The sequence below is a fragment of the Phoca vitulina genome, unplaced genomic scaffold (genome assembly GCF_004348235.1).
Source record: "Phoca vitulina isolate PV1807 unplaced genomic scaffold, GSC_HSeal_1.0 scaffold7, whole genome shotgun sequence".
Lineage (NCBI taxonomy): Eukaryota > Metazoa > Chordata > Mammalia > Carnivora > Phocidae > Phoca > Phoca vitulina.
Genome location: NW_022589710.1, coordinates 15,435,998 through 15,449,697, shown reverse-complemented (window position 1 = coordinate 15,449,697; position 13,700 = coordinate 15,435,998). Strand labels below are relative to the sequence as shown.

The 13,700-nt window shown below is 37.8% G+C and overlaps 2 protein-coding genes across 3 annotated transcripts in view; one reads left to right on the top strand and one right to left on the bottom strand.

Annotated features, from left to right (window-relative positions):
- LOC116632639 overlaps positions 1-13,700 on the bottom strand; it is a 1,010,297-nt gene that overhangs the window by 562,064 nt on the left and 434,533 nt on the right. The gene's annotated exons all lie outside the window — the stretch shown is intronic.
- Positions 1-13,700, top strand: part of LOC116632924 (60S ribosomal protein L37a-like) — a 55,810-nt gene that overhangs the window by 25,433 nt on the left and 16,677 nt on the right. The window contains exon 3 of one of the 2 annotated variants that reach the window (XM_032405001.1): positions 2,144-2,243. The exons of the other annotated variant lie outside the window; for it this stretch is intronic. Within the exon in view, the coding sequence (XP_032260892.1) occupies positions 2,192-2,243 (52 nt within the window). The 5' untranslated portion in view covers positions 2,144-2,191. The remainder of the gene's footprint in view (positions 1-2,143; positions 2,244-13,700) is intronic. 2 annotated transcript variants of the gene reach the window in all.

Below are 13,700 nucleotides of genomic sequence, written 5' to 3'. Positions count from 1 at the left end.
TTGAGGTGGTTCATAATTTTTGTATACTTTGGAAGCAATGTAATTACTTAAATGCAGATGGTATTTTGAGTAAACATGACAATCATATAAAACCTGTCTTAGATGTCTTATTTTTTCTAAAGGAATTTGCTGTAGTGATCTGGTCACCAGATGCCCCATACATCTATGGATCTTACCTTTCCTTTGACTCTGCCCTTTTATAGACTAACATGGCCTGATACCATAAAGGTTTAATGTGTATACTCAAGATCATCATCAATAAGTTCAAGTGGTTCACCAGAATTAAAAACCTCAGGAACCCCTAAACCCTCTAATGCCATAAAGTAAACCTCAGGAACCCCTAAAGGAAATCTGGTTTCCTGAAAATGACACCACTGTAAAACTGCTTGCTCTTAAAGTTTATTAGAGGGGACCTTATCAGCTACTATTAACCACAAATACAGCAGTAAAACTCTAGGAATCAACCCTTGAATTCATATTTCCCAGTTAAAGAGAAATATATATTAATTTATATTAATTCTATATAAAATTATATTAATAATTATATATAATATATTTTTGTGTATGTATATTTTAATGTGTATTCTTCAGTTCAGATATATATACATCTATATATATCTACACATATAAAACTTTGCATATATGTAACTTTGTGTATGTGCATACATTTATATAAATTTTGTAAATAAACAAACTTTGGCCATATAGTATACCATAAAACAAATCTCAAGAAATTTCAAAGGGCTGAAATCAATATGGCATGTTTTCTAGCTTTAGTGCAACTAAAATCAATAACAAACAGGTAACTAGAAACCTGCATATTATTAAGATTAAGAAACCATTAAATAACTCATGGGTCAAAGAAGAAATAATAACTGAAAAAATGTTTTAAATAATAACAAAATTCTGCAGTACCAAATTTTTTTAGATACAGCTAAAACTTCAATTAGAAGGAAATTTATAAACATACTTACAAGCACTGGAAAATAAGAAGACTGAAAATCAATTATCTTAGTATCCATGTCAAAAATTTAGAAAAAGAACAGCACATGAAAACCCCCCAAAGAGAAGTAAATAATGAAGACTGGAACAGAAATTAATGAAACAAAAATAAACATACAATAAAAGTTCCAACAAAGCCAAAGTTGGCTGGTTGAAAGTACTAAAATAAATGAAAAATCTCTAGTAAATGATCAACAAAAAGAAAAACCTCAGATAACCAGTGTAAGAAATAAAGGAAGAGGAGCTAATTATAAATTCTGTTGATGTTAAAGAGATAAGAGAATATTACAAGTACTTATGCAAGAAATTAATTTTTTAGAGAAAAGACAGTTCTAGAAAAGTATGTTACCAAACTGACTGAAGAAGAAAGAAAAGCCTGGAATATTCTTTTATTCCATGGGCAACAACCCCCCCCCGCCCCAAACTTGTTCTCCAACATTTAAGAACAAGTCATTTTTATCTTACAAAACTCATCCAGAGACTAAAAGATGATGAAACATGCTCTTTACCCTATGTGAAGTTAGTATAATTCTTATTACAAACCTATAGACAACAATGCTAAAAAAGAAATTTTCAGTTTACTGTAATTCAAATATGTATACAAAAGTCCTAAGCAAAACTTTCTCAAAATACAACAAAATTAAAAAAGGGATAATATAGCAGAACTAATTTGATTTATCACAGAAATGCAAGGTTGATTTAGTATTAGAAAATCAACTAATGTCATCTGCCACATTAGCCGGTTAAAAAAAGTTACGCCGTCATGTAAATGGTGCAGAAAAGAAGTGACAGATAAAATTCAACATTGATTAATTACATTTTTAAAAGAACCTGTTTGACAATGATGTGTCAGTTGTTAACAATGGTCATCAACTGTGAGCAAATGTACCACTCCACTGTGGGATGTTGACAGTGGGGAAATCATATGGACTGAATTGTTTCCCCCCAAATTCATATGTTGAAGCCCTATGTATGAGAGATGGTATTTGTTGGTGGGCCTTTGGGAGGTAATTAGGTCTGGATGAGGGCAAGAGGGTGGAGTCCTCATGGTGAGATTAGTGCCCTAATGAGAAAAGATCAGAGAGCTCTTCCTCTCCCTCCCCTGTCCCCCACCCCTCTTCTCCCTCTCTTTCTCTCCCAGATATAGCAAGAAGGTGGCCATCTGCAAGCCAGAAAGTGAGCTTTCAACATGAACCAAATCTGTCGGCACCTTGAGGTTGGACTTCTCAGCCTCCCAAACTGTGAGAAATAAATGTCTGTTGTTTAAGGCTCCCAGTCTATGGTATTTTGTCACAGCTGCCAAACAGATAAAGACAGGAAGGCTGTGCATGTGTTGGGAGGAGATATATGGGTACTTTCCATTCAGTTTTGTTGTGAACCTAAAATTACTCTAAAGTATAAAGTCAATCATGAAAAAACGTTCTTAGCAAATGAAAAAAAGACAAAAACTTCCTTAACCTGCTAAAGGATATCTATGAAAACACGTAAGTCTACAATCAACCTCATACTTAATGGCAAAATACTGAGATCATTTTTTGAAGTCATGCTCAAGACACAGATGTCTGCTTTACTCTTACACACTCCAGTCAATATTGCAGTGGTGGTTCTAGGCAGTACAGTGAGGAAAGAGAAACAAATTTTAATTAGATTGGAATAGGAAAAAAAAAAATCCCCTATCGCTCTTATGATTATTCACAGATGATATGATGGTATGTGAAGAAAACTTTTAAAAACAATTTGAATACTTACAAGTTTTGACAGATCAGTGGATTCCAAATCAATATATAGCAATCAATACTATTTTTATTCCAGCAATAGCAGATATACTATAATTTTTAATAGATCATTTAAAAGAGCATAAATATAAAATGCCAAGGACAAAATTTTTGTATGACTTCTGGAGGGAAAATTATAACATTTTAATATTTTACTGAAAACTATTGAATATCTGTATTAGAAAAGAGAGAGAAAGATTATGTGAAGGAGTTAGAAGACTTAATAATACAAAAATGGTAAATACCCCCTAAATGGTCAATAATATAATGAAAACCCAGTCAAAATCCCAACAGGTTTTGGTAATTGTCTTTGTTTTTATAAAGAGTTAATACCACTTTGGAATGAATTTGAAGATAATATATCTTAGGATCCAGAAATCCCATTTCTAGAAATATGCTTCCAAAATATACTGTATAAAACCTTATATACATGAACCCAAGATACATGTACAAGCATGAGAATAACAGTATTGTCCATAGTAGAAGAATCTGGTATATTGGTTTTCAATTGCTACTGTTGTAAAAAATTGTCACAAACTTAGTAGCTTAAAACAACACAAATTTAATTTCTTATAGTTCTATAGTTTAAAAGTCTGACAAAGACATCACAGGGCTAAACTCAAGGTGACAGCAGAACTGAATTCCTTTCTGAAGGTAGTAGGGAGAATGTGTTTCCTTGTTTTTTCCACTTTTTAAAGCCACCCATTTTCCTTGGTTCATGGCCTCCTTCCACCATCTTCAAAACCGCAACATGGCATATCTTTGATCATTCTTATATAAGTCACACTCAGCCTCTGACCTTAGCCTGGAAAGATTCTTCCCCTTTTAAGTAATAATGAGACTGGGTTGGGCCCATCTAGATAATCCAGAATAATCATCCCATCTCAAGGTCCTCATCCTTAATCATTTCTGGCAAAGTCCGAAATCCATTTTGCCATGAAAGGGAACATATTCACATGTTCTGGGACATTTTTGAGGGACCACTCTTCTGCTTACCACAATTGAAAATAAGCCACATATTAATGTGGTAGTTGTGTTATGTCAATTTAGTTAAACTGGGAACTACATTTTCCAGAATCCCCTTTCCTAACTAGTTCTGTGTAAGAGTAAGCTAAAGAAAGGACTTCTGTGAGATTTGGAAAGAAGAAGCAAAGCAGCTGCCATTATTCTCAGATCGTTATGGTCAGGTAGTAAATAGACTAAGAAATGTAGAGGTGTCCAATGGCTCCCAGCTTGCTCTCACTCTTCTCCATTTCATGTCCAGCTTGTCTTTCCCTGTGCTGGCCTTGCTAATCAAATTGGCCCCTTAAGTCTACCACCAAATGCTTGGTCTTTCCTAATGCAGTCACCTCTCCACAAGCTCCTTCTTCATATCCCACTTTGGTGGTTAGTTGTGTTCCACTTTCTTGTTTCCTCTGCAAGTTTTGACTTGCTATTTGTGACACTGTTTAAGGAGGGAGCTATTTAATGACACACACACTCTCTCTCTGATGCCTGAACTCTCCCTTCTAGAACTTCACTTTCCAAGTTACTCTCATATTTGTGAGAAGTCTATGTCTATAATAAATCTTTTATTTTCAAAACACTCATGGTTGTTCTGCTTCTTTTCTAAAGGAACCCTGATGGACACAGTCAATAAAAAGTGAAATGGATTATTAAATTGTGGTATTTCTGTATGTATGGCATATCTCACAATGGAAGGAAGGAAGGAAGGAAGGAAGGAAGGAAGGAAGGAAGGAAGGAAAGAAGGGAGATTTCAGTACATGAAATGAGCACCTGCTGCCTCAAGTAAGTCACAAATACTTAGTTTGAGTCTGGTCCAGAGGGAAGACTTCTTTGCCCCTCCTCTTTATAATCCCAATCCCCTCACAAAGTCTAGCAGGTGATTAGCTATAGGAAGCATTGGCACCAGCATGCACTGCTCCCTAAGGAGACAAATTCTCCATCTAACAGAATTTTCCTTACAAAAACATCCCAGATGAAGAAAAGGAAGCAAACTCAACAATGAACTTCAAACCAATTTTTTTTCAGAACACAGAGCAGTGTCACTCTGTTTCCCATTTATTGAGCTCTTACTAGAGTCTGTCATTGTGCTAAGAATCATTTCATTTAATTCTCACAAAAAGCCAATGGAAAGCAGACCTAGTTCCCCATTTTATATATGAAGAGACTGAAGGTCTAAGAGTTTAAGTAGCCTTCCACAGGTCATGATGAGTGATAGATCTGGGAAGGAAACCCAGATCTTGCTGACGCAAGTCTGCATTTAATCCATATGGGATCCAAGGTAAAAAAACAAAACATGGTATTTTAAGTAACTAGAGTTTTCCTGGCTCCATAATTCACCTCCAAGTTATGCTCCATGACACTTGGCATTTGCTGTTTGGACAGCATTTACTATTCTCATTTGGTTCAGGGAAATCAGTGTCCCACCCTTGGGAATAAATTCATAAAAGGTATGGAAGGAGGAGGCAGGTCATGTGGAATAAAGCATAGAGAGAGGCAGTGAATCACAGAGGTTTGGGGCCCAGGTTCTCAAGTCAGAAGGATCTGGATCTGCATCCCTGCTCTGCAGAAAGAAAAATGGAAGAAACAGGAAGGGAGAAATCCTTGGCAGCTCTGGTGTTCTATTACATCTGCAAAATGATGCGATAAGTGATCTTAAACATATGAAATTCCTAATTTTTAAAATAGTCTTACTATCTACTATTGGGGAGAAATAAAAATATTGCTTTGTTGAGATAATGGATTTACTTTTTGTTTTCAACTTTTTTATGCCATGCATTCCTATAAACCAGCATTTTTTATAAACCAAGTCAAACTGCCTTCTTCAAGAAGTCCAGATTGGATACAAACACACAACATTAAGTTATCGCCTGGGTTACACTGACAGGCTCAGGCAATGGTAGAACAATTGTGTGATCAGTATCAGGGCCAGGCCTTGGATGACAACGGGGCACATCAAGGAAGAGAAGGAATCGTTTAACCCAGGACCAGACTAAAGTAAAAAGCCACATCCTGTAATTAAGTCCATGGGTTAAAACCAGGCTAAGTACTTTGAGATAATCATATTAAGAAAAGTCTAATGCCAGGAGTTCCATGTATTTGAGTGAAAGGGCCATTTGCCATAATTTCATGCTGAAACCCAAATCAGAGTGTGTCTTGAAATAGCAACAGAACAGTCAGCTGGCAAGGGTGCATGGGCAGTATGAAGTCTCACACAGGCAGATGGGCACTGCAGAAGGCTATTACCTCCCTGAAGGAATTATGTTAGAACAAAGGTTAATCAGAAATCCTTTGTAACATATTCACTTTACACTAAAGGCCAAAAATCTCACTATGATATTTCCCATCCTGAATTACCTCCATCCCACACTGTCCAGTAGGGGGTTCTGTAGTGAGATCAAATGATAACATCAAGAGATTCCAATCATTAAATATCTCCAGTATAAAAGAAGCTGAAAATTTGAATATAAAATTTCTTCCATTATAAAATTTTCTGAGAGCAACAATCTAAAAATTAAATCTTTTTGCAAGTTAAAGCCCAAATTTAAAGGCCCAAATGATGTCCAAAGTTAAAATATCTTGCTTCTGTGAATTAATTAACATTCAACAATTACCCCCCTCCAAACCTTCTAATTCTATCCAGTCTCAGCTGTTATAGTTAGGGTTCTTTTCACAGCTGAAGCTTAGGCTCTTTCACTGGAATCGATGTAGTCTTTTAGGTATTAAGTTGTTGAATTATTCAAAAATAAATTTCTCTTGAGCCTTACTTTGAAGAATTCAAAGCATTAGTAAGACACGAGATTTTTGCAACTCTGGGCCATAGCCTCCAAATTTAGAAAATAAGGCAATTCCCAGCCCATAGAACCATTATCATAGGTAATAGTTTCATAGAGGCCAATGCTTAGGAACTCAAAAGTAGGTAGAAAGTCAGTTTGGAGTCCATCTACAACAGTTTGTTTGTTTTTAAGAATCCAAGAACATAAACTCAAATGGAAGACCTAGCCCATAAAGATTTCGATTATGCTGCTCTGTATATCTTATCTTGTTAGGGGTAGGAATCTACCAATACAAGTTATTCTCTTAGAGAGTAGCATTGGAAACATTACTGTCTTTTCTCAATCTATGGAAAATGTATAATGGTGATAGCTGACACTCACTAATTCTAATTTGAAATGAGTTTCTTAAGGCATACACAGTCCCCTCCAGTATGGGATCCAGTGGGGCTCCACTTGGGAAACTGTGTCTGCTCTCTCATAAGCAGGCATTTTCAGTCTTATGTCACAGTGGCTACTTCCCCTGCCTCTTGTAAAATTGTTCAGGAATCTCTCACCTGCCTCCTAAAGGGCCTGTCTCTCATGCAGCTTTCCCAGTAGCATGCTATGACCCATTCCTGTGTCATGAATGGGTTACTCATGAGTACTTGTATCCTCCAGGCATATGGTGTTGGTACATTTACTCCAATGAACAGCAAATACACTATCATGTTCAATATGGGCAATGGCATGAAAAATGTTGGGAGGCACTGAAACCAATCCAAATCGAGAGCCAAATTGAGAATACCTAAATGAGGTATCTCACGAGCCTGTGCATGAGCAATATGAATGTAAGATTATTCCTTCCTTAACCCTCAATTCCATTCACTGAAATGCAGTTTGGAAAAGCCTGACTCACTGGACCTGACCAGACCTGTCACTATCAACTTACATCTGGAATTTCACCAAATCTCTACAGTTTTCAGAGGACTCAGCTGCTTTGCAAGCCAAAAGCAGCAAAAATTCTTCTGCACTTCACATAAGCAGAATATATTTCCCCTATAACTGAGTCCTTGCCCCTGGTGCTTCAAACTCAAGATTACTGGTAGGGTGACCATATAATTTATCATACACTTTTGGTCATAAAATGAAGCACTAAAAAGCATTATCTGAGACTTAGCTGAGCAAACAGGGACACATGGTCACCCTAGTCACTGAGGAGCAAGCCTCAGGCAATAGGTTAGTAAGGTTAAATAAAATACCAATAATATGAATTACTGATTGATCTAGGGATAGGATTGCTTCCCTGTTACTGAGTCAGGGTTCCACCAACAGATGGAGATTGAGAGGCCCAAGTTGGGGAGATTATCACATGAGAAAAAGAGGTAGTTCACCAGTGGTTAGTATTCCATCTTCATCTTCTACTTTTTAACAATTTTCACATGTTTGAGTCCTCTCTCTTTTTTGAAAACATTCATGTACTGCTGGGTAATCAGTTACTAGATTTTCCTACTGCTTCCCTGCTCATACTTTCTCAGTTCACTTTGTTGCCCCCTCCTTCTCTCTAGTCAGATTTGTAAAGGTTGGATTGACCCCACGGACTCACTTTGACCCTTTTCTTGACACTATGTCTCCTTAGGTGACTTTTCATCAAATGGCTTTAAACAATATTTATGCTGATGATCTTCCAAGTTGTATCTCCAGACTGGTCAATTCACCTTTGTCCCAGATTCATAAACTACCTACTTACATGTCATCATCATTGTAACCTAAGAAAGCCCAAGTAAAACATAAATTCTAGCCTGGAAAATGCACTTAGCCTCAAACATTCCCCCTCTCAATAAATGGCACACCATTCATATGGTTACTCAAATATAAAAACTTGGATTGACCCTTGAGTATGTTTCATTTTTTCCCTCACACCCATCAACTAATGAATCACTAACTCTTCCTGTCTCTACTTCAAAGGTGCATTCCCAATTGAGTAATTTCTCATCTTTTTTGTTGGTGCAACTTAATGTAAACTATCTCATCTCTCACCTGGAATACTACATTAACATCCTAACAGATTTCCTGGTCTCCCACTCTTAATCCCCAGTGACCCATCTTCCACAGTGTCTTTTTTTTTTTTTTGTATTTCTTTTTTTTTCATGTTATGTTAATCACCATATATTACATCATTAGTTTTTGATGTAGTGTTCCTTGATTCATTGTTTGCGTATAACAACCAGTGCTCTGTGCAGAAGTGCCTTCTTTAATACACATCACCAGGCTAATCTCTCCCCCCACCACCCCTCTCCCCTCTACAACCCTCAGTTTGTTTTTCAGAGTCCATAGTCTCTCATGGTTTGTCTCCCCCTCTGATTTCCCCCCCTTCATTCTTCCCCTCCTGCTATCTTCTTTTTTTTTTTTTTTTTTACATATAATGTATTATTTGTTTCAGAGGTACACAGTGTCTTATATTGCTACTTTCTCTATTTCTAAAAACTCACCAATGGCATCCCAGAGTGACGAGAATAAAACTTGACTGTGGCTTCTAAAATCCTATATAATCTGGCCCTCACCTACCTCTCTAATCTATTCTCTGCATTCCCTACATTCTAGCCACACTCTTCTTATTTCTACCAAACATTCAAAGAAGAAATAATACCTATTTTGCTGAAGCTGTTTCAAAAAATAGAAACAGAAGGAAAGCTTCCAGACTCATTCTATGAGGCCAGCATTATCTTAATCCCCAAACCAGGCAAAGACCCCATCAAAAAGGAGAATTTCAGACCGATATCCCTGATGAATATGGATTCCAAAATCCTCAACAAAATCCTAGCTAACAGGTTCCAACAATATCTTAAAAGGATCATCCACCACGACCAAGTGGGATTTATCCCCCGGATGCAAGGGTGGTTCAACATTTGCAAATCAATCAATGTGATAGAACACATTAATAAGAGGAGAGAGAAGAACCATATTGTCTTCTCAATTGATGCAGAAAAAGCATTTGACAAAATACAGCATCCTTTCCTGATTAAAACTCTTCAGAGTATAGGGATAGAGGGAACATTCTTCAAGTTCATAAAATCCATCTCTGAAAAACCCACAGTGAATATCATCCTCAATGGGGAAAAGCTGAGAGCCTTTCCCTTAAGATCAGGAACACATCAAGGATGCCCACTCTCGCCACTATCGTTCAACATAGTACTAGAAGTCCTAGCAACAGCAACCAGACAACAACAAAAAAGGTATTCAAATGGGCAAAGAAGAAGTCAAACTCTATCTTTTCACAGATGACATGATACTTTATGTGGAAAACCCAAAGACTCTACCCCCAAATTACTAGAACTCATACAGCAATTCAGTAATGTGGCAGGATACGAAATCAATGCACAGAAATCAGTTGCTTTCTTATACACTAACAACGCAACTGTAGAAAGAGAAATTAGAGAAAGGATTCCATTTACAATAGCACCAAAAACCATAAGATACCTTGGAATAAACCTAACCAAAGAGGTAAAGGATCTATACTCTAGGAACTACAGAACACTCATGAAACAAATTGAAGAAGACACAAAGAGATAGAAAAACATTCCATGCTTATGGATCGGAAGAATAAACATTGTTAAAATGTCTATGCTACCAGAGCAATCTATACCATCCCAATGCCATCCCAATCAAATCCCTTCAATGCCATCCCAATCAAAATTCCAATGACATTTTTCAAAGTGCTGGAACAATCCTAAAATTTGTATGGAATCAGAAAAGACCCCGAATCGCGAAGGAAATGTTGAAAAAGAAAAACAAAGCTGGGGCATCATGTTGCCCGATTTCAAGCTATATTACAAAGCTGTGATCACCAAGACAGCATGGTACTGGCACAAAAACAGACATATAGACTAATGGAACAGAACAGAGAGCCCACATATGAACCCTCAACTCTATGGTCAAATAATCTTCAACAAAGCAGGAAAAAAATATGCAATGGAAAAAAGACAGTCTCTTCACTAATTGGTGCTGGGAAAATTGGACAGCCACATGCAGAAGAATGAAACTCAACCATTCTCTAACATCATACACAAAGATAAACTCAAAATGGATGAAAGACCTCAATGTGAGACAGGAATCCATCAAAATCCTAGCGGAGAACAGAGGCAGTAACCTCCAAGACATCGGCCACAGCAACTTCTCTCAAGATACATCTCCAAAAGCTAGTGAAACAAAAGCAAAAATGAACTTTTGAGCCTTCATCAAGATAAAAAGCTTCTGCACAGTAAAGGAAACAGTCATCAAAACAAAGAAGCAATCCACAGAATGGGAGAAGATATTTGCAAATGACACTACAGATAAAGGGCTGGTATCCAAGATCTGTAAAGAACTTCTCAAACTCAACACCCAAAAAACAAATAATCAAATCAAAAAATGGGCAGAAGACAAAAAAGACACTTCTCTGAAGAGGACATACAAATGACTAACAGACACATGAAAAAATGTTCATCATCCTTAGCCATCAAGGAAATCCAAATCAAAACCACACTGAGATACCACCTTACACCAGTTAGAATGGCAAAAATGGACAGGGAAAGAAACAACAAATGTTGGAGAGGTTGTGGAGAAAGGGGAACCTTCTTACACTGTTGGTGGGAATGCAAGTTGGTACAGCACTTTGGAAAACAGTGTGGAGGTGACTCAAAAAATTAAAAATAGAGCTACCCTATGACCCAGCAATTGCACTCCTAGGTATTTACCCCAAAGACACAGATGTAGTGTAAAGAAGGGCCATATGCACCCCAGTGTTCAGAGCAGCAATGTCCACAATAGCCAAACTGTGGAAAGAGCCGAGATGCCCTTCAACAGATGAATGGATAAAGAAGATGTGGTCCATATGTACAATGGAATATTACTCAGCCATCAGAAAGGATGAATACCCAACTTTTACATCAACATGGATGGGACTGGAGGAGATTATGCTACGTGAAATAAGTCAAACAGAGAAAGTCAATTATCACATGGTTTCACTTATTTGGGGAACATAAGGAATAGCATGGAGGACATTAGGAGAAGGAAGGAAAAAATGAAGGGGGGGAAACTGGAGGGAGAGATGAACCATGAGAGACCATGGACTCTGAGAAACAAACAGGGTTTAAGAGGGGAGGTGGGTGGGGGGATGGGTTAGCCTGGTGATGGGTATTAAGTAGGGCACATACTGCATGGAGCACTGCATGTTACAGGAAAACAATGGATCATGGATCACCACATCAAAAACTAATAATGTATTGTATGGTGATTAACATAACATAATAAAATCAAATTAAATTAAATTAAAAAATAAAAGAATAGAAGCAACTCTCTGAACAGAAAAGCGACCACTTTCTGGAAGTTAGGACATGTTGAGATGTGAATGCGAGGTGATATATGGGAAGATAGACCACAGGGAGAGGGAGCCTCCATCAGCCAGCTACCGGTAAGTGATAGAGCAGCGGAGCACAAAAACGGAACTTTTAGAAGTCTGCTCTGCTGAGGGACGTCACTCCACTGGCTAAGTGGGGGGTGGAACCTTCGCTGGGACAGTGTGGTCTCAGGACCCTCAGGGTCACAGAAAGACCGGGGGTGCCTGAGTGCAGCAGAGCTCCCAGGTATTGAAGCAGGGAAGCCAGCTGCAGAGACGAAGCTGAGGATTGGGCTCTGAGGTCGGGTTGCCATAAACTGTGATCCGGGGCACAGTCGGGCCACTACTCTTCCAGCAAGGACCCAACAAGTGGCAGATCCAGAGAGACTACCCTTTCTCCCCCAGGAGGAGTAGTGTGGGAGTGCACCTCAGGAATAGGCTGGGTTTAGAGACTCCAAACAGGGTCCTGTGCCAGAGATAGAAACATTCGGTCACAGGCTGGCTGAGCATGGAGTACCAACTGCCAGGGACCTAATCAATATGGACATTATTAAGATGTCGAAACTAGAGTTCAGAAAGATGATTATAAAGATACTAGCTGGGCTTGGAAAAAGCATGGAACATACTAGTGAAACCCTTTCTGGAGAAATAAAAGAATTAAAATCTAACCAAGTAGAAATCAAAAAGGCTATTAATGAGGTGTAATCAAAAATGGAGGCTCTAACTGCTAGGATAAATGAGGCAGAAGAAAGAATCAGTGAGATAGAAGACCAAATGATGGAGAATAAATAAGCTGAGAAAAAGAGAGATAAATAACTACTGGATCATGAGGGCAGAATTCAAGAGATAAGTGATACCATAAGACGAAACAATATTAGAATAATTGGGATCCCAGAAGAATAAAAAAGAGAGAGGGGCAGAAGGTATACTGGAGCAAATTATAGCAGAGAACTTCCCTAATTTGGGGAAGGAAACACGCATCAAAATCCAGGAGGCACAGAGAACCCCCCTCAAAATCAATAAAAATAGGTCAACACCCCGACATCTAATAGTAAAACTCACAAGTCTCAGAGACAAAGAGAAAATCCTGAAAGCAACTCAGGACAAGAGGTCTGTAACCTACAATGGTAGAAACATTAGATTGGCAATAGAAGTCAATGACATATAAACCAAAAGATCAACAAAACTAGGAGCTGGTTCTTTGAAAGGATTAATAAGATTGATAAACCCCTGGCCAGACTTATCAAAAAGAAAAGAGAAATGACCCAAATAAATAAAATCATGAATGAAAGGGGAAAGATCACAACCAACACCAAAGAAATACAAACAATTATAAGAACATATTATGAGCTACTATATGCCTGCAAATTAGACAATCTGGACTCAATGGATGCATTCCTAGAAATGTATAAACTACCAAAACTGAACCAGGAAGAAATAGAAAACCTGAACAGACCTAAGGAAATTGAAGCAGTCATCAAAAATCTCCCAACAAACAAGAGCCCAGGGCCAGATGGCTTCCCAGGGGAATTCTATCAAACATTTAAGGAAGAATTACTACTTATTCTTCTGAAACTGTTCCAAAAATTAGAAATGGAAGGAAAACTTCCAAACTCGTTTTATGAGGCCACCATTACCTTGATCCCAAAACCAGAAAAAGACCCCATCAAAAAGGAGAATTACAGACCAATATCCTTGATGAACATGGATGCAAAAATTCTTACCAAAATACTAGCCAATAGTATCCAACAGTACATTAAAAGGTTATTCACCACGACCAAGTGGGATTTA